This window comes from Kryptolebias marmoratus, linkage group LG19, assembly GCF_001649575.2.
Source record: "Kryptolebias marmoratus isolate JLee-2015 linkage group LG19, ASM164957v2, whole genome shotgun sequence".
Classification (NCBI taxonomy): Eukaryota; Metazoa; Chordata; class Actinopteri; order Cyprinodontiformes; family Rivulidae; genus Kryptolebias; species Kryptolebias marmoratus.
Window position 1 is genome coordinate 1,450,126 of NC_051448.1, and position 22,834 is coordinate 1,472,959.

The window sequence follows — 22,834 nt, forward strand, 5'->3', positions numbered from 1 at the left end:
GCTGAGGTGTGTGTCCTGATGGTCTGAGGTGTGTGTCCTGATGGTCTGAGGTGTGTGTCCTGATGATCTGAGGTGTGTGTCCTGAGGTGTGTGTCCTGATGGTCTGAGGTGTGTGTCCTGATGATCTGAGGTGTGTGTCCTGATGGTCTGAGGTGTGTGTCCTGATGGTCTGAGGTGTGTGTTTCAGGTGGGAGACAGGGACGACTCCAATCTTTACATCAGCACCAAACTGAAAGCTGCAGCTGAGGTGAGAAACAAACTTCATGTTTGAAGATCAGAAAACTGCAGGGACGGGACATTTATCATCATGTCTGCAGATGGATTTCATCCCACAAATACTGACCCTGAAGACATTCTTGTCTTCGGTTGAATCAAGTTCTGTTTGAATTTATTACAAACTGTTGAAATGACTCAATCTGCCCTCTACTGGTTGAGTTAAACCCTCATCTTCCTGAAGGTTTTTAGGAGTTTTCAGGGGAGAGTTATTTCAGTAGCAACTCAAGTTTGTAACGTTCATGGAAATCTGTTGGCATCGACACTCATGATGTATAAAACTGTTTTTCAGCGTCATTAATGTAGAATCGTGCAAAAATAAGACCTGTTGTGTTTTTACTGACTGAGCAGCTTAGAAGAAAAGTATTAATTAATTAATCTCCAGTTCTTGTTGAATCGTCTTCTCTGATGAGGAAGGATCTGAACTCAGGGACATGTAGATCTTCATTTTTATCCCAAAATAAATCAAAAGTCTGCAGAAAATATTAACAACTGAGCAACAAATCATATGTTTTTCAAAGTTACCATAAAAGATACATCTTACACTGAACTTGTGTAGGAAAATGATTTATATTTAACAACTTTATACTTTCTTCTTTTCACCACTAGAGGACGCTCCCTTCTCATCTGTCCTACCTGAGCTTCAAATCCCCCAAACCCCCAGAGACACTGAGACACTGAGACACTGAAGACAGACACTTCTTTAATGGAAACAACCAAAAGTAAAGATTCAGACAACAGAAAACCAACAATCGATAAAATCTCAGAGAAATTACCTGAATGTTGCAACAGTAAAATGCAAGGTTATATTTAGAGAACAGTTTAAATTGGTAAAATAATAAAGTCTAAGTTATGGAAATCAATAAGACAAAGTGAAATACAGTTTGAGAAACATGAGGAGACAAAATTATAAACACACTGAGAACTAACTGGATAAAATGCTAACGACATTTTAATAGTTTTAAGGAAAAAAAGGAAAAGTGACAACAAACCAAAAGAAGACAGTTTGATTCTGCAATAAAACAAGAGATAACAGACAGAACAACTCTAACATTCATCAACAATAACAACCATAAAATGCAGAAACCTTTGTCTGCTGCAGCCTCAGAGGCGTTTCCTGCTTCTTCTCTGCAGATTGGAATCGATGCCAAACACGTTCGACTGCCGAGCTCTGCGACGCAGGAAGAGGTGAGGAACAAACTCACGTCGTCTTCTCTGACCAACCTTCAGCCGCCACCAAGTCCTGACAACTTCCTGTTTCCTGTGGTCCTGCAGGTCCTGCAGAGCATCCTGTCGGTCAATGAGAACCTGTCCGTCCACGGTCTGATCGTCCAGCTGCCTCTGGACTCCGTCAACCGCATCGACACCGAGCTTGTCACCAACGCCGTCTCTCCCGATAAGGACGTGGACGGGTCAGTGAGACGGAAACGTCTAACACCTAAACCTCTGACTCTGGGACAATTAAAGACAAGAAGGACGTCTCTCACACCATCAAGATATTAACATCTGTTCTTTTCCTGTGTTTGTGTCGTGAACAGTCTGAGCTGCATAAATGCAGGAAAGTTGTCTCGAGGTGATCTGAACGACTGTTTCATCCCCTGCACCCCCAACGGCTGCATGGAGCTGATCAGACAGACAGGTGATGAAAACAAAGAGACTCGACATGTTTGACTCAGAGTTCTGCCTTTTCTCCGTCTCTTATGAAGATGATCTGACGGTCACTGCAGTTAGGATCTTTAAACAGGACAGTTCGGAAATGTTTACTGAGGGACGTCAGGCTAAAGACAAAGACATGTTTGTTTTCTTCGAGGCCTCAGGTGAACCTTCTGTTCCTGTGCAGGTGTGTCTGTGGCAGGGAAACATGCTGTCGTTATCGGTCGCAGTAAAATCGTTGGAGCTCCGATGCACGACCTGCTGCTGTGGAGCCACGCGACTGTGACCACCTGCCACTCAAAGACTCCTGACCTACCTGAGCAGGTGATCACACAGAAACACACCTGGTTTATAGGCGGCAACAAGAGTCAGATCCAGAAACCCTGTGGTGATGCGTTTCCTGTTTATGATGATGCGTTTCCTATCTGTGATGGTGCTTCCTGTTTATGATGATGCGTTTCCTGTCTGTGATAGTGTTTCCTGTTTATGATGATGCGTTTCCTGTCTGTGATAGTGTTTCCTGTTTATGATGATGCGTTTCCTGTCTGTGATAGTGTTTCCTGTTTATGATGATGCGTTTCCTGTCTGTGATAGTGTTTCCTGTTTATGATGATGCATTTCCTGTCTGTGATAGTGTTTCCTGTTTATGATGATGCGTTTCCTGTCTGTGACAGTGTTTCCTGTTTCTGATGATGCGTTTCCTATCTGTGATGGTGCTTCCTGTTTATGATGATGCGTTTCCTGTGTGCAGGTGGCTCGGGCGGACATCCTGGTGGTGGGGGCGGGCCGGGCGGAGATGGTGAGAGGAGAGTGGGTGAAGGAGGGCGCCGTGGTCATCGACTGTGGAATCAACCACATCCCAGGTATCAATAACTCAGCTCTCTGTGGAGTTCTATTAACTCAGCCCCTGACTGACCTTTGACCTCTTCCAGACGAGACGAAGGCGAGCGGTAAACGGGTGGTCGGAGATGTTCACTACGCCTCGGCCAATCAGAGAGCAGGATTCATCACACCTGTTCCCGGAGGGGTGGGGCCAATGACAGTGGCCATGCTGATGGAGGTTAATATTAAAATATAAATAAGTTTCTGTTTTTATCGGATTTATTTGATCTTTCTGACCTGTTGATCTTTATGACCTGTTGATCTTCCTGACCTGTTGATCTCGGCGACCTGTTGTCGATGTTTCAGAACACGGTGCAGAGCGCTCAGCGCTTCATCCTGAGGAACCAGACCCGCAGGTGAACGTCTCACAGGTGTTTAATGATGTTTGTTTCAAAATGTCTGACAGGAAGTGCTTTATTTATTCAGAGAGAAGCAGGGGGTGGGTCATAGTTTCAGTGCTGTTAAAACCTCACTGATTGTTTGTTTGTTTGTTTACTTGCAGGTAAACAGTGATTTGAAGCTCCAACTCATCTTCAGGTTTTGAACACTTCCTGTTTCTGAAGCTGCAGCTCTTCAGACTTTCTGAATCCTGTTTTCATTTCTCTGTTCGGACTGAAGAATTTAAATTAAAAAATGAACATTTATGCAATAACCTTCAGTGGAAGCAAACATCTGTACTGTAAATAAAACAACAACAAAACCTCCCAGAGTTGACAGTTTGATGCTTTTATTTTGTAGTTTTCATCTCCTGCATGTTTTTAATGATTTTATTAATGAGGAATAAAAAACAAACCAAGAGGCTGTTTGGTTTTTACCAAAAACTTCTTTTTCAAAGATATTTTTACAGAAAAAATCCTCTATAACTTAACAGAAAATCGAGTGTCTGAATTTATCCCGTCTTCTGATTCTTTTATTCAAAGAAGTTAAAGTTTTAATTTAGTTCTTCGTTAGTTTAAAATTCAACAAGCAAAACAAAAATCTAAAATATCTGAAATATCTCTGCTGGAACTGATTATAACCCCACAGACGAGCCTCCCGGGATGATTGACAGCTGTGAGATCCAATCAGGAGGAATCAGCTGATTGATGAGCGTGACGGTCGGCGAGGCAGCAGCTTGTCCCTCAGAGTTTATTTCTGTTTCTTTCACTCAAAGATAACAGATGTTCCCTCTGAAGACGTTTAAAACGTCACCTTCAGCTGATCTGAACTCATGAATCGAGGCAGAGCTTTATTCTGAAAATCCGTACATACAGAGGAAAGTAAACAGGACAGAACCAGTCACGTTCTTGAAGAACGTTTCGGATCGTCTGCAGAGTTTCAGCTGATTTCTCCGCTGGTTTCTGTCAATCAGCTGCAGCTCGTTAACAACTAGTTAATTCTGCAACTCTTCTTTAACTAGTCCTGTGCAGGGACTGGTTTTAAAATGCTTAACACTAAATTATTTCACCTTTTTTTCTTTTATTGGACAAAACCAATCAAATATAATCAGTTTAATCTCTTAAAGGAATGTTTTAAAGGCGAGCATGTTGGAAGTTTTTATCTGCAGCAGCCGAACATCTGGCTGAGGTTTCTTCATGGTTCTCCACTTGTTTAGTCTCTTAAAAAAAGTTCAAACTGAAAACATCTGGACTTCTGATCTGCAGCTGAAGTTTTTCTTCTCATCGAGGAGCTTCCTCAGCTGATTGACTCCAGATTGTTCCCACAGTTTTCTGAGGTTCTCTGCTTCGTTCTTAAAGTCAGATGTTTGAAGAACTCGGAGCAGGAAGTGCTCCATCCAGCTCCACCCTCAGCTCTGAGCTCATCCTCTGACCTTCATCGTCCCGCCGCTCTCTGCTCAGCTGATCCACAGCGGCGCTCATGGCAGTCCGGACCAGTGAGCACGCCACCTGAAGCAGCTGCCGCTCGCTGTGCTGGAACCCGAACAGCAGGTGGAGGTGGTTCTCTGAGTAGGACACGCTTTCCCAACAGTCCTCCTCCTCTTCCTGGATGAAGTCCTCTGGAGGACAGACCTGGATGCGGATGGAGGGTCTGCTGATAGACGGTTTAGGAGACTGGAGCAGATCATGAAGGTCCACAAAGACCACGGAGTCACAGAGGACCTCGTCGTCCTCTGAAGACACAACCTCCACTGGAACCTGGTTTCTGTCCACAGTTTGGATTCTTTCTGGTTCAGTTTTTGTCTCTGTTGGTGGATGTGGACCTTCTGCTGAAGCCCGATCCTCCATGAGCTGAGCGTTCTTCTCAGCGGTGACCCTTCCAGCCTCCAGGCTCCCATCAGTCTCTTTGTTCTGAGGTCTGCTGAGTTTGGACCGATCCTCCTCCACCTTCATGTCCTCCATGTTCTCCAGCAGGTCGGATCGTTTCTTTCCTCCTCGAATGAAGAACCCCTGCAGTTTTTTCTGGAAGCTCTTTGCAGATTTGTCTCCCCGGCTCTGCTCTTGCTGGACGTCTGGTGAAGTTAGAAATCTTCTGAGCACCTTCCTCATCTGGAACTTCTTCTCTTTATTGTCTTCTTCTCTGTCATTTAGTGAAACCTTCTCAGGTTTCTGAAGCGCCCCCTTCTTCTTGCTGACACAAAGAACCCTTGAGGAGAACCTGCTCCACCTGGATCTCCTCCTGTTCCTGGACTCATCACTGTCACCTGCAGCGTTGGAGCGCCCCCTGCAGGTCAGCTCTTCTGCAGCAGCCGAACATCTGGCTGAGGTTTCTTCATGGTTCTCCACTTGTTTAGTCTCCAAACGGTCCTCCCCCGAGCTCCTGGTTCTGGTTCTTCCCAGAAGCAGCCTGGGCGGACCTGTTGGCTTCCTCTTCAAGGCCGCTCTCTCTTCTTTCTGAATGTCTTCTCCGTCCTCCGCCATCGTGTTTGGTGAGTTCACGGTGTTTCTTTTCTGTGAAGAATCAGCCTCAGCACCTGGGAACCTGCAGAAGCAGAAGCAGGAGACACTGATGTGGATTTATGGCAGATATTAAAGCTCTGCGAGCAGCTGTGACCTCCTGCTACAAACATGCAGCTGAAGAAAAACTCTTTGGATAAAAAACAAACAAACTGAATGTTGGAGAGAAACAAAAAGCCTGAAAATAATATTCATGTATGACCAGAATTTTTTCTCTTCTGAAATTATTATGATAAAATGTAAATAAAACCAGAATGCAAGGATTTCACTCATAAAGGAAGATATTAAACATATCAGATGTTTAAATTAAGAAACTGAAACATTTAAAAGTCAGTTTTTAATTTGACGTGTCTCAAACGGAAGCATGAGCTCTGAGTCAGTATTCAGACGGTTTTCCTCTTCATCGTAAACATTCGGCTCGTTCCACATCACAGCTCAGACTTCTGGCTTTTTAACTTTTAAAATATTTACATTTTATTTCTCATTGAAGTTAAAGAAAAACTCCAAACCCTTAAAGAACTTTTAGCTTCTGTTTGGCTGGTTTTAGCTGTTAGTTTTAACAGCTCAGGTTTATAATCTTCAGCATATTTCAGCTAAAATAAAGAACATGAGGATAAATGAAGTCATCTGTCAGATGAACCCACTGCTGATTATTTACTGATTTATTTTTATTTATTCTGAAGTGATCAACATTAAACCAGTCCTGTAATCACATCTGATCAGCTGATCATCAAACTTTACTCCAGACCTGTTCAGGTGTTGGTCAGGGAGAGCAGCGATGATGTCATCAGACATGCACGATGATGTCATCAGGCAGGTAAACGGATCAGAGAAGAAGAAAAGACTCACCTGTGTCCGTCCGGCTGATCCGACCCGTTTCTCTGAGAGGCGCCGGAGATTGCCGAGCTTGTCTTCTCCGCTGCTGCTGCACCGCCTCTGTTTCCATGGCAACTGCACTGATTGGCGTGTTGTTTCTCAGGAATTGGTTCTTTAATAAGGTGGAGGTGGGGGGGGGGGAGTCAGGCGGGGGAGGAAGTGACATCCACCCCAGGGGGGAGAAGAAGATCCTGTTTCTTATAATGAGTTTGTCTGAAAACAAACACGATGTTTGTTAGGATGTGTGACAAGTGAGGGAGGACAGCAAACACACACACACACACACACACACACACACAGACACACACACAGACACACACCTGGAACTGAAGGTTGTGATGGACTCAGACCTGTCCAGGTGTCCCTGTGATGGACTGGAGACCTGTCCAGGTGTCCCTGTGATGGACTCAGATCTGTCCAGGTGTCCCTGTGATGGACTCAGACATGTCCAGGTGTCCCTGGGATGGACTCAGACCTGTCCAGGTGTCCTTGTGAGGGACTGGAGACATGTCCAGGTGTCCCCTCCTTATTTGTGTGTTTATGAACTTATTCCGTTTTTATTTCTCCTCCCAGACGAGTGGATCTATCAGATCTCCTGTTTTCATCTCCTCCGCTCTGATTGGGTGAGGAGGTGCAGCGTTAACGTGTCACACATGCAGAGTGCAGGATTTGAACTCAGAGTCCGGTTTGAGTCCAGTTCTAGGCAGCGAGCGGATGATCCGGAGTTTATCTGTGTTTTCAGAGACAGTTCAGTCAGAACCTGCAGGAAAAGTAAAGGAATCTTTGTTTTTCTTTGATCGGGTCGTTAGATGTAATGACAGAAGCTAAAAAGTGTGACTGTCCCTTTAAAAGAAGTCCTGCGATGAGCTGATCACTTATTGATCTGCAGCAGGTGGCCATCTTCTTCAGCATCATCTATTTTTAAAGGTGCGAAGAAGAAGAGCAGCAGCTTTTGTTTCTATAGTGATGAAGAGTAAAAATACCCCCGGCTGTCCCTAAGCAACAGCTCACCGACCAATCAGACCCCCCCACAGGTGAGAGCAGCACTCTGCTGCTGTCCCCGCCGAAAGGCACTCTGGGAAATGGAGTTCAAACTCAAAGGACCTCACCTGCTGAGACAGGTGGAGCTCCTGAGCGCCCCCTGCTGGTTGGACCTGAAACAGGAGGCTGGACAGGGAGGAGGGACATTTGAGTTCAGGTAGTCCAAAGAAGTGGACAAAAGAAATCCTCCGTGATGCGTTCAATGACATTGAGAGACCGTGATGCGTTTAAAGACACCGACAGACCATGATGCGTTTAAAGACACCGAGAGACCGTGATGCGTTTAAAGACACCGATAGACCAACTTGTTTCTTTTCTGGAAACTAAGGAGGGGGACACTTCCTGATGGGTCAAAAAAAGAGACATTTCCATCATTTGTTTTTTAGTTGCCAGTTCTGTCAACATTTATTAGTTTCCAGCTTTTTCTTTTATTTTATCAAATATAACGTTTTTAATTTTAGTAGCTTTGACTGTGAGTCAGTTTTCCTCTCTTAAATTTTTCTGATTTTCTAACCGAATTATTTCTGCAGACTTTGTCTTATTTTAGCTGTTTACATCAAACCTCCGTCTCATTCAGCAGATGGTGTCGGGTTTTTTTTTTACTTTTATAACTTTCTAAATATTTACCTTTATTTTAAAATGTGTTCTCATATAAACACAGAGATCTTCAGTTTTTTAAAAAACGTTGTTCTCTGTGAAATCTTCAGCTACTTTTAGTTTGTTCTGCTGCTTTTTTAGCTTTTAGTTAGGCCCTGTCAGCATTTTTAGCAAACATTGGTCTATTTTAGGCTTTTAACGAGTGTTTTCTTACTTTAAACTTTTATTTTCTTCTCATTTTTAGCTCGTGTTCGGTTTCTTGTACCTTTAACTTGATTTCATTCAACACTCATCCTGTTCTTTACAGAAAATGTATTTTCTCTAATTTCAGTTTGTATTTTATTCCTTGGTGGTTTTTATTGTCTGAATAAAAAAATGATAGTTTTATATTCTGGATGTTACGTCTTCACCTGCAGATGGAAACAAACTTGACCTGAATCTGTCTTCATGCCCCTGCTTGTTGGAGTGTTTCCTTATTGAGCCTAAATACAATAAATGCTGTTTTATTTTCAGTAGGGAGGACTGAACAATTAATTAATATTAATATATATTTGTCGCCTGGTGTTAGTCTCATGTGCTGCTGCCCCCTGCAGGTCCGGACCTATCGGTGCACAGAGACCTGGTGCCAAAGAATCTTTATTTATTACAATAATGATCAGAAATAACTTTTAACACTAAGTAAAGTCATGTTTGTTGTTTGTAATTGTTCAAACTGAGGACATGAGTGTAAAAATGTTAAAAGTTATTTTTTTAAACTTACAGGAAATACACAATTTGTTTCTTATTTATAAGAAAAATGATTAATAATCATTTTTGCAACAAAATATCAGAAAATACCAAACAAACTTTAAAATCCCCGTGATATTTATTTTAACTTTAATGACTAATAACTGATAAGAACCCAGAGTAACTTTAGTATTTAGGTTCACATTTCACTTCACAATTCATCTTAAATGTTTTCTGCTCTATAAGAAATCAATAATCTGTCTGAGGGATCGATTAAAGAAACGCCAGAAGAGCTGCGACCTGATTGGTGGAAAAAGACATTTATTTACAAAACTTCTCCATCGATGAAAAACAACCGCGTACAAAAACACGTCGACACCGAACTTCCTGTTTGACAGCGAAGGACAGAAAGAAAAAGACACCACGACAGTCACACGTTCACCGATCGGCGATCAATAACACCTCAGGTCACGTGACCTCAGAGGACCGTCCCTTCGTCTCCGTCTCCGTCTCTGTCCTCGTTTCACAGCTTCACAGGACAAGACGAGGCTGAGCAGGAAAAACGATGAACTGCTTCATTGATCCGATCAGTCTGATGGATCAAACATTGATCTGATGAAGGCTGATGAGGAGAAAACAGCAGAACTTTCTGATAAGATCCTTTTTCTGGGTTTTTAACCCGATGATCCTGCAGCTTCAGGGCCTCGGGTTCGATCCAATTTAAACTGATCACCGGTTTGTGTTTGTGAGCCTTCAGGAGACGTGCAGAACCAGGACCAGAGCCTGAACCAGAACCAGGACCAGGACCAGGACCAGAACAGACGTTCAGGGGGGAGTTGGTCAACATTCGGGAGGAAACGTTTCTTCATTTCTAACTTTTTATCTTCCCTGATGAAACCTGAAACCCATTTAAGATGGCGGCACAGACTCAGTCAGTTCTACAGATACTGAGCGAACACGGGGAGTGGTAGTAGCTGAGAGTCATCCCTCAGGGCTGACAGAGTCCTGAGCCAGCAAATATTTGTCTGTTAGTAAAATTTCTCCTGAACCACTGAAGGGATTTTAGTGAAACTTTCAGGAAATAATCTCTGGATGTACATCTTCAGCTGACTAACTTTTTGAGTCAATTTAATTCAAAATGGCCGTCACAGCCAGCTGAACGCCATCATTTCTCAACATGATCTTAGTCTAAAACTCGGCGGGCGATATGCATTCCTTTACTGACAGCTGTTATTTACTGAATAAACCAAACAGCAAACAGATTTCCTTTCTTCTAATCAGGATTCCTGGGTTGTGGTTTTGTGTTCTGCTGGTCTGAAGGTTACTTCCTGCGTCGCAGCGTCGTCGTCGTCCTCCTCCTCCTCCTCCTCCTCCTCCTCCTCCGGAGCTCCAGATGTTTGCTGCTGTGGAGCTTCAGTTGGACGATGATCAGATCTGACGTTAAGTTTCGAGCTGCAGCGACCAGAAAACTCTGATGTTTTCTTCCGGTTCTTAAAAACAGGAAAACGAGTCCGAGTCCGAGTCCCGACCCGAGGCAGCAAACATCCTCCCCGAACGAGTTCAAACCAATAAATGTAACCAGTAATCGTCTGATCCATGAGGCTCTACTGCACTATGATCACCACACACACACACACACCTGCACAGGTACAGAGCGTTCAGGATCTGAGTCACATGACCTCATCAGGTGACATCACTCCACAGGAACGCCGTCCACGCTCTCCTGGGAAACCTCCGAGTCCAGGGAGTAACAGGAGCTGCCGTTGTCCTGAGTGTCCCTGTTGGCATCCTCAGAGAGCGCGGTGACGGCCACAGAGGCTCCGCCCCCTCCGCCCGGCTCAGCGCTGCCCTCACAGAAGTGGGCGGAGCCCTGGAAGAGCTGGCTGCAGAGGCGGTTGTAGCGGTGGAAGCGGCCAGGCTTGCCGGTGTGGGTGTACATGTGTTCCTGCAGCTGGCTCTTGTGGGAGAAGCGCAGGCTGCAGACGGCGCAGGCGATCTTCCGTTTCCGTGAGTGCAGGACGACGGGGGCGGGGCTGCTCCCGCCGCCCCCCCTGCTCCTCCTCAGCTCTGCCGCCAGCTGATTGGCGAGCGCCTGACTCTGTCTCAGCGCCTCCTCCAGACAGCCTGCGTCCAGCTGCTCCTGGGCCCCCGGGGGCCCCTCCTCCACACCGGCGTCCAGCCCCTCCATCAGGCGGGCGGGGTCGAGGGCGTGGCTGAACAGGTGCTCCCGCAGGCCCTCCGGGGAGGAGCAGCGCTCTCCACAGCGAGGACACTGCAGGACCAGGGGCCGGTCTTTGAAAAGCGGACCCTGATCAGGACTGCTGCCCTGAGCGGGGGACATAGACCCCACTCCGGGCCCTTCCTCCCCCTCGCCGTCCTCCTCCTCCACGCGCTCCTGCTTGATCCGAGCCGAGATGTCCGAGTCGTCTCCGGACGCCACGGAGCAGACGTTACGTACCCCCGACCCCTGGTGGTCCTGAGTGACCCCCTCCAGTCCTACAGCCAGGGACAGCTGCGTATGAGACCGTAAGCCCCTGGCAGAGGACCGCCCATCTTCAGGGGCCCCGCGGGACACGGAGGTGGTCTTGGGGACTCCCGGCGTCTCCTTATTGGCCAGCTGAGATGAGATCTGGATGCCGTACAGGTTGGACATGCGGACCACGTCGGTGGTGGCGTCGGGAGCGCCTTCGCCAGGTTTCCGGCACAGCTGGTAGGCGTGAAGGAACTTGATCCCGTCCTGCAGCCGGCTCTGGTCCACCGGCTGCTTGGGACACATGCCGGTGTACATGATGTGCAGCAGGTAGCTGAAGACGTCCGGCTGGATGTCCGTGGGCTGGATCTTTATGCACTCGCTGAGGACACAAACACCACGAGACGTTACTGCGAAACGGGATCAGGATCAAATACACCGGGTCAGGATTAACTGAACCGGGTCAGGATTAACTGAACCGGATCAGGATCAAACACACCGGGTCAGGATTAACTGAACCGGGTCAGGATTAACTGAACCGGATCAGGATCAAACACACCGGGTCAGGATTAACTGAACCGGGTCAGGATTAACTGAACCTGATCAGGATCAAACACACCGGGTCAGGATTAACTGAACCGGATCAGGATCAACTACACCGGGTCAGGATTAACTGAACCAGATCAGGATCCAGGTGTGTGTGTGCAGCCAGGTGTGTGTGCAGCCAGGTGTGTGTGTGCAGCCAGGTGTGTGTGCAGCCAGGTGTGTGTGCTTCTCACCTGGACTGGTGGATGAAGATCATCTTGAAGTAGTTGGAGAAGGAGGCCAGCACGGCTCGGTGAGCTTTGAAGTAAACGTTGCCGATGGCGACGGTGCAGTCACACAGGAAGCCGAACTCTCTCTGCACGTTGAGCTGCTGCAGCAGGAAGAGGCTGTGGGACGGCACCTCCATGACCCGTCTGCAACACACACACACACACAGGGAGAGCCAAGCAACATCATTGTTTAAAACTTTGACATGAAAGGCGGGCGATATGCATTCCTTCAAGAAATGAGAGGAGACTCAGTGAAGGAGGGAAACAACAACTGGCTCGAGACTGAAATATACAAATGTGTAAAATTCAAAGGTAAAATGTTCAAACTTTAGTTTAAAATGTTTTAGTTCAATCAGCAGAAACAGTTTAAAACATGAAAAGTCAGAAAGATAAAAACAAAAATGCAAATGTTAGATTTTAATTCTAAAACTTTAACCTTTATTGAAATAAATTTCTGCTGCTTGTCTGTAAACATAATCTGATTAAAGACCTAGCACTCTTTGCAGGAACGCATGTCGCCCACCGCCTTCCCTGCCCGAGTTTTAAACGCAGCGGTTGGAGCTGACCTGTCCGAGCTCGGACTCTCAGCTACTACCACAGCAAACCTTTAATGTGAAGGCCGGGAGATCAAAATGCCTCACTTCACTAAACTTCAGTCATAGGTGGAGCTCTGAGTTTCACCTTCCTGTCACCTGGTTAGTCTGCCTCATGCTGGGTTGCCATGGTAACAGATGAATCCTGATCTGAAGTTGAAGTTATCTGGTTAACTATGCTTCCTATCAGAGATCTGATTCAAAATCATAATTTGGTTTGATTTAGAATCGGTGAAAGAAAGCCGAGCTGTCTGACGCAGGTCCACACCTGCGCCTCACCTGCCCTGCAGCCTGGAACCCTGTCAGCTCGTGCTTATTGTTGTCTCTGCAGGCACGTGCACGCCGGTCACCTGACACCTGTCCTGCACCGCTGCAGCTCCCAGCATCCCCCGCAGGCTCCGCCCACCTCCAACCTGAGCTCAGGTGGAGGAACACAAGGCCCCGGACACCTGGAGACGTGACCTCTGACCTCCGTGAAGGTCACCTGCAGGACCGGCGCGCGCGCGCACGAACACAAAGAGGAAGAGGAGGAAGAGGAGGAGGAGCGAGACGTTCTTCAACCAGAACCAGGACGGTCCGTGTGAGAACCGAACCCCCGCGCGACCCACCGCAGCTCGGCGCGTGCACGTCCCGTCGCTCCCATCCAGCCTCCTCCTCCTCCTCCTCCATCCTCCATCCACACACACGCACACGCGTCCCCATCACCAACACCGCGCACACACAGGCGCGCCAGCACGCGCCCCGCACACGCCCTCCGTCGGCGCGTGTCGCGCACGCGCCTCGTTAATCAGCCTCTTACCGCAGAAACGAGCAGATTGTCCTCAGGACCCGATTTGTTGTTGCAGACACGATCTCGCGACGAGCCGCGGGAAATCTCGCGAGAGGACAGGTCAAAGGGGCTGCTCACGTGACGCAGCGGCGTCAATCAGAAGCTGCATGTCGACAGAAGTCAGTGGTGTCAATCATTAATAATCAATAACGATGCTGCTAGTTCGGTTTTTACAAGGGTTTGACTGCAGAGGACATAAAATAAAAAAACTCAATGAAGACACGTTTTTATTCACAGATTAAATATTAATTCTGATCAATGAGATCATTATTAGTGATTGTTTTACCAGGAAGATTCAGGTGAAGCACTTTCTCAGTAAAAAATCAGGTTTAATAAAGATAAAAATATTTTACCACAAATAAAACTATTACTAATACCACAGATAAACTAATCAAAACAAACATAGCAGTCAGTAAAACGTGCCGAATCCTGATGGAATTTAAACAGGTGTTAATAATAAAAGACAAACATTCACAGAAATTACAGGTAATTTGAAGCTTCGGTGATGAGCTGAGAAATTTGTGAAATTTCAGCGGAGTGAGACATCTTCGTCTGATCGTCTCTAAGATAAGGTCTTTGTTTTTGTTCCTGAAAACTCGCTCAGAGTGAGACCTCACGCTGCTTTTTCATGATTCCGCTTGGCACGCGGCCTCATTTGACCTCATTCAAGCTAGAAATAACGTGACTGTGTTCCGGTTAAGGTTTTCAAAGTAAAACACTTCCCCCAGGTTTTAGCGTAGAAATTTACATCTGAATTTCACTAAAAGAAAAAATTCTCTATTGTTACTTGTGATTACATGTTTATGTTTTTTTTTATCGTTTTCATTCGAAATAAAGAAATGTTTACCAAATCTTCTGACTAAAGATCCACTGTGTGAACCTTTAAAAACATGTAGAAGTATCTATACACAAATAACTAAAAGATCCATTTAAATATTTTTTTCATTTTCATTTCATTTTTCAAAAATGTGTTAAATTTATGTTTCAACTCTGGAGTCAACTGTTAATAATAATGAACACAATATTATTTTTCTGCTTGCAACACTTAGTGTTAAAAAGATTAGTTGAGTGAAAAATGAATCAGTCTGTCAGGACATCTGAATTTGTTACTTCCTGTTTAACTCATTTTATTAAAAACAACAAGTCTTAGTAGAAATTATCTGACGTCACTTCAGGTTTTAAGGCAATTGGTTTCAGCTGAAATATCTTGTGTGCAAAAACTGGGCCTTGTGGGCATTTTTAAATTATATATATCTGTTTAAAACTACTGCCTGGAAAATAAAGTGTAATTTTTTTAAAGGTTAAGATAATTAAGCTCTGCTTTGTTTTAAATACTATTAAAGGAATAATATGACACATTATGCTTTTTGTAAATATACAGTGTCTTATACTTAATTTCAAATTTGTAAGACATAAACAAGAAAAACAATTTTTAAAAATCCAGATTCAAAGTGTTCTTTTATTTTGAAAGGACTAGTTGTGACCGGATGTCTCCTAACTCTGACTTCCGTGTTTGACGGAGCGGCAGTCAGTGCGGAAGTCCTTTCATCCTCCAGGAGGAGAGGAAGAGGAGGCAGTTCTTCGTCTCAAACTTTCCGCCTGAGCGCAACACACGGTCCGGGGGAGGAAGACTCCGGAGCCCCGGGAACATCCGCCCTCCGACACCTACAGCTCCTCCGCGGGCCTCCGGTACCCACGGTGAGTCCGCTGCGCGCTGCCCGGCCTGCGGAGCCGCCTGGGCGGGCAGGGGGAAGGGGAAAAGTCCCCGCGGCCTGCTGGTCTGCGCGCTTACTGAGTGCGGTGGCAGTGCGGGGGTGGCGGGTTGTTTGCGGGAGAGATGTGGCTCGGTAACGTCAGGTTCCGGCATTTACGTCTTCTTCATCCGGTGAATATTTTCAAAATAAAGGGTCTGGCGTGCAAAACAACAGTCGTGTAGTGCTACATTGTTTAAAATATATATTAAAATAAATGGAAGCAGCTTATTTTTATTTTATTTTGTTTTTTTGGCAATACAAAGGCAAAATGTAAAATAATAAGTACTTGTTAAAGTAAAATATTTGAAGGTTATTTTGTGATGGTTGTTGTAAGCTTTTGCCATTTTAGAGCTAATAATTTAAAGATTAATTTATTTATAACAATTTAGCTGTCAGTAAAAAAATGTGGATATTATAATTACGATGTTTTGCCATCTGGTTCACTTTTATTTCTGCCTTTGGAACAAAAATCATATATTTCTAAGGCGTTACTGTTCAACAACAAGTTGTTCGTATTGTTACATTAACTGTATTCTAGACCATATCCTAATTTAAATGAAACTCTAATTGGTTCAGCGTTTGTACGAAATTTGTGGTTCTTGCTTGAGTTTTAAATTTAAGGTTTTTGTTTTTCTGGTCTTCGTGAGCTTTTACTTTGAAGGCGTGGCTTCTGTGACATCCGGTGTAGTTGATGCTAACAGCAGTTAGCTAGCCGTAGCGGAGCTGAAATCTCCATTTTAGCTCCGCAGCTCGGCCGGCCTCTCCCTGTGCTGTCCGCCTGGACCCAGCCTGACCTGTCTCCCCCACACCGGGCAGAGGACAGCCGGTGAGTGCGTGGCTGTTCCCGCGGGGGTCCTGCGGGTCTGGACCGGGCGCTGCGGGAAACAAACTCCGGCGAAGTGGAAGCGCTCCTATTTGGTGGCTTTTTTCTACGGAGTCTGGTCTGAAGCGGGTGAAAAATCCAACTTAAACAGGTCAGGTTAGTCGCAGAAGTCTGTGTTTGTGTTTTAAACACCGCAGGGCCCCGCAGGAAGTGTTTAACCTCATTAAATCCAGTTATTCTGTCTTTAAGTCACCTCCCAGCCCTCCTGCTTTAATATCAGCTGAAATCTGAGCAGGAGGAGAACTTCCTGAAGAAAATAAAGAAGTGAGAAGAGAACATGACCACCCTGACAGTTTAACCATCTTTAGGAGCTAAAATTAAAGTTTTAATGAGAAGATTTATTGTTTAGTTCCTCATTATTGAGTTGAATTATCTGTACTTTGTGTTATTTAAACCTTCGGCTGCTGACTCTGTTTTTCTACTTTTAGTCTTCGGCTACTATTCTACTACTTTAAGCTTTTAGCCTTTAGCTAGCCTGTTGCTACTTTTACTAACCTTTTGATACTTTTAGCTGACATTTAGCTACTTTAGCCTTTAATTCTCCTTTTGGTACTTTCAGCTAAGCTTTTGCTAATTTTAGCTACTTCACTGCTTTTAGCTCGTCATCTTTTTTTCCAGTTAGCTGACATTTTGTTTTTTAAGCTTTCAGTTAATATTTTTTTCCACTTTTAGCTTTCAGCTAGCCTTTTGTTAGTTTTAGTTGTTAGCTTTAGCTCAGTATGGGTAAAGTTGGCTGAGTGCCAGTTCTGAGACTTCAGTTGGCCGTGGCGGCCATCTTGAATTGGATTGGCTCTGAAGTTTGATTGGTTGTACTATTTTGCTAACACAGAGAGACAGTCTTTGGCAGCAGGCAATAAGCATTATTATGTTCCAGAGCCCCAACATGGTTTATTTACTTGTTTATTGTTTTTGTTTGTTTTTTAAAGTGTACAGAGTAGCAGGAAGTGTTGCCCCACTCCTCTGCGAACAAACCAAAACATGTCAGACTTTAACTTTATTTTATTTGTTCATAAAAAGATTGACTCTGATCGCAGCTGTTGTTAAATATTGTTTATTCTCCGGGACACAAACTACAGCTTGGAGTTACCTGTCCACCCGATCACACCTGAATGAGTGAATGAAGAGTAACGCTCTCACTTCCACCGAGCTGCTGCCGTCACCCTCATTCAGGTTCCTCTGCAGTCAAACCTGCAACATGACCTACAAATGAGCTCAGATGTAGGAGATAAGGGCCAGTAGATTTGAAGTGGCTGAGGTGTGAAGATGGTTTCAGGTGTTCAGAAAGCCCCCGACTTCTTCTCTTACGGAAACACGTGTCTGCTGTGTGATCAGATCATCGCACCTCTCGTGGCTCAGGTTCGATCTCGATGAGTCATTTCAGGACCGAGAGCTGGTCCTGCCTCGCTGGGAACACGTTCTGCAGTCGACCACAGCAGGGCGAGCGTTGACTGTGTGTTCCTGTGTGTCTGCAGGGCGATGGCGAGGCCGAGCCACAGCGATCACGTCCTCCAGCAGCTCAACAACCAGCGGGAGTGGGGCTTCCTGTGCGACTGCCTCATCGCCATCGGGGACATCTACTTCAGGGCTCACAAGGCCGTCCTGGCGGCCTGCAGCTCCTACTTCAGGATGATGTTCATCCGAGACCAGCAGGGGGCGGGCCACTTGGACCTGAGCAACATGCAGATCAGTGCCGAGTGCTTCGACCTCATCCTGCAGCTCATGTACCTCGGCCGTATCGTCGTGGGGAGCTACGAGTTCGAGGAGCTGAAGGCCTCCATGGCGTATCTGCAGATGTACTACATTCCCGACTCGCTGGAGGACCTCAGGGACATCAGGAGCTCCAACCTCACCCCGTCCTCCTCAGCCTCCTCCTCTTCTTCGTCCACTTCCTCCACCGGAGTCTCCGGAGGGAAGATGATGTTTGGGGTCCGGATGTACGAGCAGCAGAGGTCCGCAGCCCCAGAGGGAGAGATTCTAACGAAAGCAGTGAGCAGCGGCGGTGGCGGCAGCGGGCGTCCAGCTGTGCCGGCAGCTGTCAGCAGGCCCATAGTGACGGAGGAGGTGGTGGCGAGTGCTCCTCTGATCGTTGCTCCTCCTGCTGCAGACGGAGCAGCGGAGCAGCCGTGTGACCTGAGGAAGAGGTCCGGCGGCAGGAGTGCCACCCTGAAAGACCGCCCCAGGTTCGGGCGCACCTACACCTGCGACGACTGCGGCTTCGTCTTCAGCTGCGAGAAGCTCCTGATCGAACACATCCTGACCTGCACCAACCGCAAGGCCTTCCATCCGGCCAGGGGGAGCGCGGACGGCGACAACAGCTCCGGGAAAGCCGAGAGCTCCGCCTCGGAGAGCACCGAGGAGCAGAGGGTCGTCTGTAAGGGGGAGGACGACTGGGCTGAAGCTAAAGCTGACTTGGACCTGCCCATCAGGTCGGTGGCAGCTGGGACCGACGGTAAGCCCGGGTCTACCAGGACCGTCAAAACAGAACCAGAGGAAAGTGTGTTCTCTGAGATCGAGATGGTCCAGATCGGCGATCACGTCACCAGAGACTGCAGCTCCCGCCTGAGCGATGTGACTCGTAAAGACCTGCTGAGACTGAACCGGGATTCAGAACCGGGAGTGTCGGGTTTGGAGAGCAGCAGTGAGCCGATCGACGGCCACCCGTCGAGCAGCAATGATTCAGGAATCCCCTCGAAGCTGCGGCGCGTCAAAGACGAAAGGCTGGACCCCGACTGCGCTCCCTGTGAACTCTGCGGGGCTCTGTTAGCCGAGGAGGACAAGTCCACCCATTACCTGTCCAACCACATGGGCCACATATGTGCCTGTGGGAGGTGCGGCCAGGTTCTGATCAAAGGCCGGCAGCTGCAGGAGCATGCCGAGCGCTGCGGCGAGTCCCACGGCGGCGAGTCGGACTCCCACGGAGAGGACGAGGCGTCGCTGCTGGAGGAGGCTCAGGGGATGGAGGAGGGCCTGCTGGAGGCGGCCGACCTGGCCTGCCCTCACTGCGGCCTGCTCTTCCAGAACGAGAGCCTGGCGCTGGAGCACGCCTTGTCCTGCCATGACCAGGAGCTGTTCCGCCCCGTGGCGCTGGAGGAGGGGGGCGGCGAACCGGATCACCGCAGGAAACACTTCTGCAGCATCTGCGGGAAAGGTTTCTACCAGCGCTGCCACCTGCGGGAGCACTACACCGTCCACACCAAGGAGAAACAGTTCACCTGTCAGACCTGCGGGAAGCAGTTCCTGCGAGAACGCCAGCTCCGCCTCCACACCGACATGCACAAAGGCATGGCCCGCTACGTGTGTCCCGTCTGCGACCAGGGAACCTTCCTGAAACACGACCACGTCCGGCACATGATCTCCCACCTGTCAGCCGGAGAAACCATCTGCCAGGTGTGTTTCCAGATCTTCCCCGGCGGCGAGCAGCTGGAGAAACACATGGATGTCCACCTGTACATCTGCGGCGTCTGCGGCGAGAAGTTCCGGCTTCGCAAAGACATGAGGAGCCACTACAACTCCAAGCACACCAAGAGACTATAGAACGCCAAAAAAGTTCTCCGCTTTCCTTTTAGTTTGTTCCTAAGAAGCCATAAATGTGAGAACAAATCATGCACTTGAACACCAAAAAGACAACTTCTTATCTGCACTTTGAAATATATGCATAACCTAAACAGGTGTTCATACTGCGAGCAGCAAGGCTGGTGATTGGTCGCTTTGGTAGTGGTGGGCGGAGCCTTCTCATGGTGCTGAAACTGGGTTTGGATCAGGTTGTAGGAGACGCTGTTACAGCTCAGTCTGCCCATTTTTACACAAATAAAAGCAGATTCTGAAGATCTTGATAAGTCAAGTTTATTTCTGTAGCACTTTTCATCAACAAGGCGGCAAACATCAGAACCTACGGCCCTAAAAACCACCAATAATTCTCTGATTTTCTCAGCTTTGAGTCTCCAGCTGGTCTCCAGAGGCCGCAGAATGACCAGGTCTGATTGTTTTACCTGTGAGGAGGCGCTCAGGTGAGCTTTAACTTCCTGTGTCAGAGCCTGAAGGTGGTGCAAACTCAGCCTGATCCTGCAGAACGGGTCTCTGTTCTGAGTTTCATGGTTCCTCAGCGCTCTGTAATCAGTGCGTTTGACCCTCTGTCCTCTGGTTGTACAGGAAGCATGATGGAGGACGACCCCTGAACCCACACACACACACACACACACACCGGCCCTGTTAAAGTCTAAAAAAGTTAAAAACACTAGCATTGTTTGTTTGTTTTTACGTCTGCCTTCACCACAGAATGTCCTCCACACCGTCAGAACCAAACAGCCTCAACATTTAGTTTTTCTGACGTGTTTTAACGAATTCACTCAATGCCAACAGATTATCTGTAAGCAGCATTAAAACAGGACTTGATTCTGTTTGAACACGCCTGAAATGATCCACAGCCTCGATAAAAATGACCTCCTTCCTGTTTTTAAGCGTCAGTAATTCCTCATCAGAACCCATCGAAGCTCCGCCCAGCTGCTGGTGACCAACGGGAACGTTTAAACGGAGAAATGAGCCCAAACTGTTAGAAACACGCTCAAACTTACTGTGTTCCCGAGAACTCATCTGTTCTAGATCACCTAAAGGGAACCCAAGTTAGAAGGAGCCAAAGCATTAAATGTTGTCTTCCATCAGTCCTGAACCAGGTGTAAACGAGCCCAAACTGGTTTAAATGAATCCAGATCCATTAGAGCTGCTTCAGTCCTTGTTTTTCTGATTTCAGATCCAAACCCGTTTCAGCCCCATGGCAGAGCCAATGAAATCCTTTTTAAACCCGTTCAGAACAGCAGATGTTCTCAAAGTTCAGCGTCAGAACCTTCAGTCACCAGATTTCTGCTCAAAACTTCAACTGGAAACGAAACAATAAAAACATTTAGAACCAGGAGAAATCAGGGTTGAAACTTTTAGAACATCTGCTGTGAGGATCAGGCCGTGTCTACACTACTTTAATTTGTTTTTAAAGGTATATTTCTGTTTGTTTTATGTTTCTCCTCCATGTCCTCATGATTTCACTGTAATACTTGTGTCCTGCCACTAGATGGCGAGGACGTCCACGTTAAGATTAAATCAGAGAACGTTCTCGTGTTGGCTGAAGGTTCTCCTAAAGCTGGTTTCTTCTTCCTGTTATGCGTTTAGTTTCCTGTTGTTGATTGTTTCAGGAAGTTTAAAAGACGAGGACGAAGTGAAACAGATCAAAGATGGCGTCAATACAATTGATTAAAGCACAATATTTATTTCAAGGTGCCTTTCCAAACCTCCTCAGACGTTACAGCGCAGAACGGGCAGATTAAAGTCGTCCTTTCCCTCCAGCAAACAGGAGGCTGAAAGTTCTCTGTTTTTAAACTGTTTCTGTGGCCAGGAGGAGCAGACGCCGCAGAAAGTCTGATTTGATGACACCCAGGGTGGAGAAAATAACTCTGCTGCATTTCAACTGGAAATGCAGCATTTAAACTGGAAACTGGTCCCAGATCAGGACTCCGGACTCTGGAGTTTATCTGCTGGGTGAGAGCAGAGAGGAAGAACGTGAGCTCGGTGTTCCTCACGTTCTCCAGCCCGTATTTCACCGTTCTGCGATTAAAATCCTTCGTTTGTCACGTTGAATCGATCCTACAGCAGAACATTTGGACCTGGATTCTGCTCGCATGAATGTCCTGCAAATCAGAGTGTCTTAATTCTGTCCCGATGTACTCCCAGTTTGTCTCGTTTTAGTTTCAGTTTGGTTTTTATTCCCAGAATGTTTCATATCTCACCAGATCTGAGGAACCGGAGAACCCTCGGGAACGTTTCGAGACATTTTGGAAACCTTTCAGCAGTTTTCCTCCAACAGTCGCAGAGGTGAGGGGCTGGTTTAAAACTCCTCCTGAACTCACGCCACAGCAGATGAACCGGGTTCATGTGGGTCCAAACAGGTCGGATGAGATTTAAATTCTCTTAAAGTGGTTTAAAGGATTCTGTGGGAGTCATAATTTGGTGCTTTTTAAATGTTTATTTTCCGTCCCGTCGGCCTCGGTCCTTCAGTGAAACATCTCTGAATGCCAAAATAAAGAAATCTCACAAACTTCACTTTAAAACTAAACTCTGAGGTTTTTTTTTCTGCTGCAGAAACCTTTAAAACAAAGATGGAGACGCCGGTCCGGTCCGGGGGGACGTGAGGGGGTTCGGGTCAGCTTCAGACAGTTCTGGTTCTGTTGGACGTTCTGATGTGTTCACACGGGTCTCTTTAAGCTCAGTGATCTTCTGTCTGGCAGGAAAAAGCAGATTAGTCTCCACGTTGACAAACTTCAGAGGAATTTGAATGAATAATTTGGTACAGAGTATAAAGTTAACCAGATTTAGACAGGAAGTGGAGTAAAACTGCACCTTTAGGATCCCTGGATAGTTTTGGCCCCAGAGTTAATGAGGAATCATTTTTAATTGATTTTATAAACATTTAAAACTAGTAACACCTCAGTCTGCACTTCTCAGTGTGTCCACAAGGGGGAGCTCCACAGCTCTCCCCTGTTAAATTTAAAATTAACATTCAA

At 46.6% G+C, this 22,834-nt stretch overlaps 3 protein-coding genes across 6 annotated transcripts in view; 2 read left to right on the forward strand and 1 right to left on the reverse strand.

Annotated features, from left to right (window-relative positions):
- Positions 1-9,850, forward strand: part of LOC108251422 (C-1-tetrahydrofolate synthase, cytoplasmic) — a 15,041-nt gene extending 5,191 nt beyond the window's left edge. Inside the window, exons 4-12 of the mRNA XM_037981454.1 lie at positions 188-247; positions 1,408-1,461; positions 1,549-1,685; positions 1,812-1,912; positions 2,114-2,250; positions 2,678-2,789; positions 2,859-2,986; positions 3,115-3,164; positions 9,700-9,850. Of these exons, the coding sequence (XP_037837382.1) occupies positions 188-247; positions 1,408-1,461; positions 1,549-1,685; positions 1,812-1,912; positions 2,114-2,250; positions 2,678-2,789; positions 2,859-2,986; positions 3,115-3,164; positions 9,700-9,817 (897 nt within the window). The 3' untranslated portion in view covers positions 9,818-9,850. The remainder of the gene's footprint in view (positions 1-187; positions 248-1,407; positions 1,462-1,548; positions 1,686-1,811; positions 1,913-2,113; positions 2,251-2,677; positions 2,790-2,858; positions 2,987-3,114; positions 3,165-9,699) is intronic.
- Positions 9,244-13,773, reverse strand: zbtb25 (zinc finger and BTB domain containing 25). Its single transcript, XM_017441723.3, has 3 exons — positions 13,620-13,773; positions 12,192-12,371; positions 9,244-11,794 (listed from the first exon to the last, which is right to left on the reverse strand). Exons 2-3 carry the CDS (start codon positions 12,362-12,364, stop codon positions 10,636-10,638), a joined length of 1,332 nt encoding a protein of 443 aa, XP_017297212.1. The 5' UTR covers positions 12,365-12,371; positions 13,620-13,773; the 3' UTR covers positions 9,244-10,635.
- A 1,383-nt stretch (positions 13,774-15,156) lies between these two features.
- zbtb1 (zinc finger and BTB domain containing 1) lies at positions 15,157-22,377 on the forward strand. 4 transcript variants are annotated; one of them, XM_017441729.3, is made up of 2 exons: positions 15,157-15,347; positions 17,759-22,377. In XM_017441729.3, the coding sequence occupies exon 2, from the start codon at positions 17,763-17,765 to the stop codon at positions 19,818-19,820; it is 2,058 nt and encodes a 685-aa protein (XP_017297218.1). In that variant the 5' UTR covers positions 15,157-15,347; positions 17,759-17,762; the 3' UTR covers positions 19,821-22,377. The 4 variants fall into 4 exon arrangements, with proteins under 4 accessions (XP_017297218.1, XP_017297220.1, XP_037837375.1 ...); XM_017441731.3 differs by lacking the exon at positions 15,157-15,347 and adding an exon at positions 16,097-16,229; XM_037981447.1 differs by lacking the exon at positions 15,157-15,347 and adding an exon at positions 16,236-16,382.
- Positions 22,378-22,834: the final 457 nt, after the last annotated feature.

Coding starts and splice junctions, on each gene's coding strand:
- zbtb25 (XM_017441723.3), bottom strand. CDS start 12,364: ATGGAGGTGCCGTCCCACAGCCTCTTCCTGCTGCAGCAGCTCAACGTG. Junction 11,795..12,191: donor ATCTTCATCCACCAGTCCAG/GTGAGAAGCACA, acceptor TTGTGTCCTCAG/CGAGTGCATAAAGATCCAGC.
- zbtb1 (XM_017441729.3), top strand. CDS start 17,763: ATGGCGAGGCCGAGCCACAGCGATCACGTCCTCCAGCAGCTCAACAAC.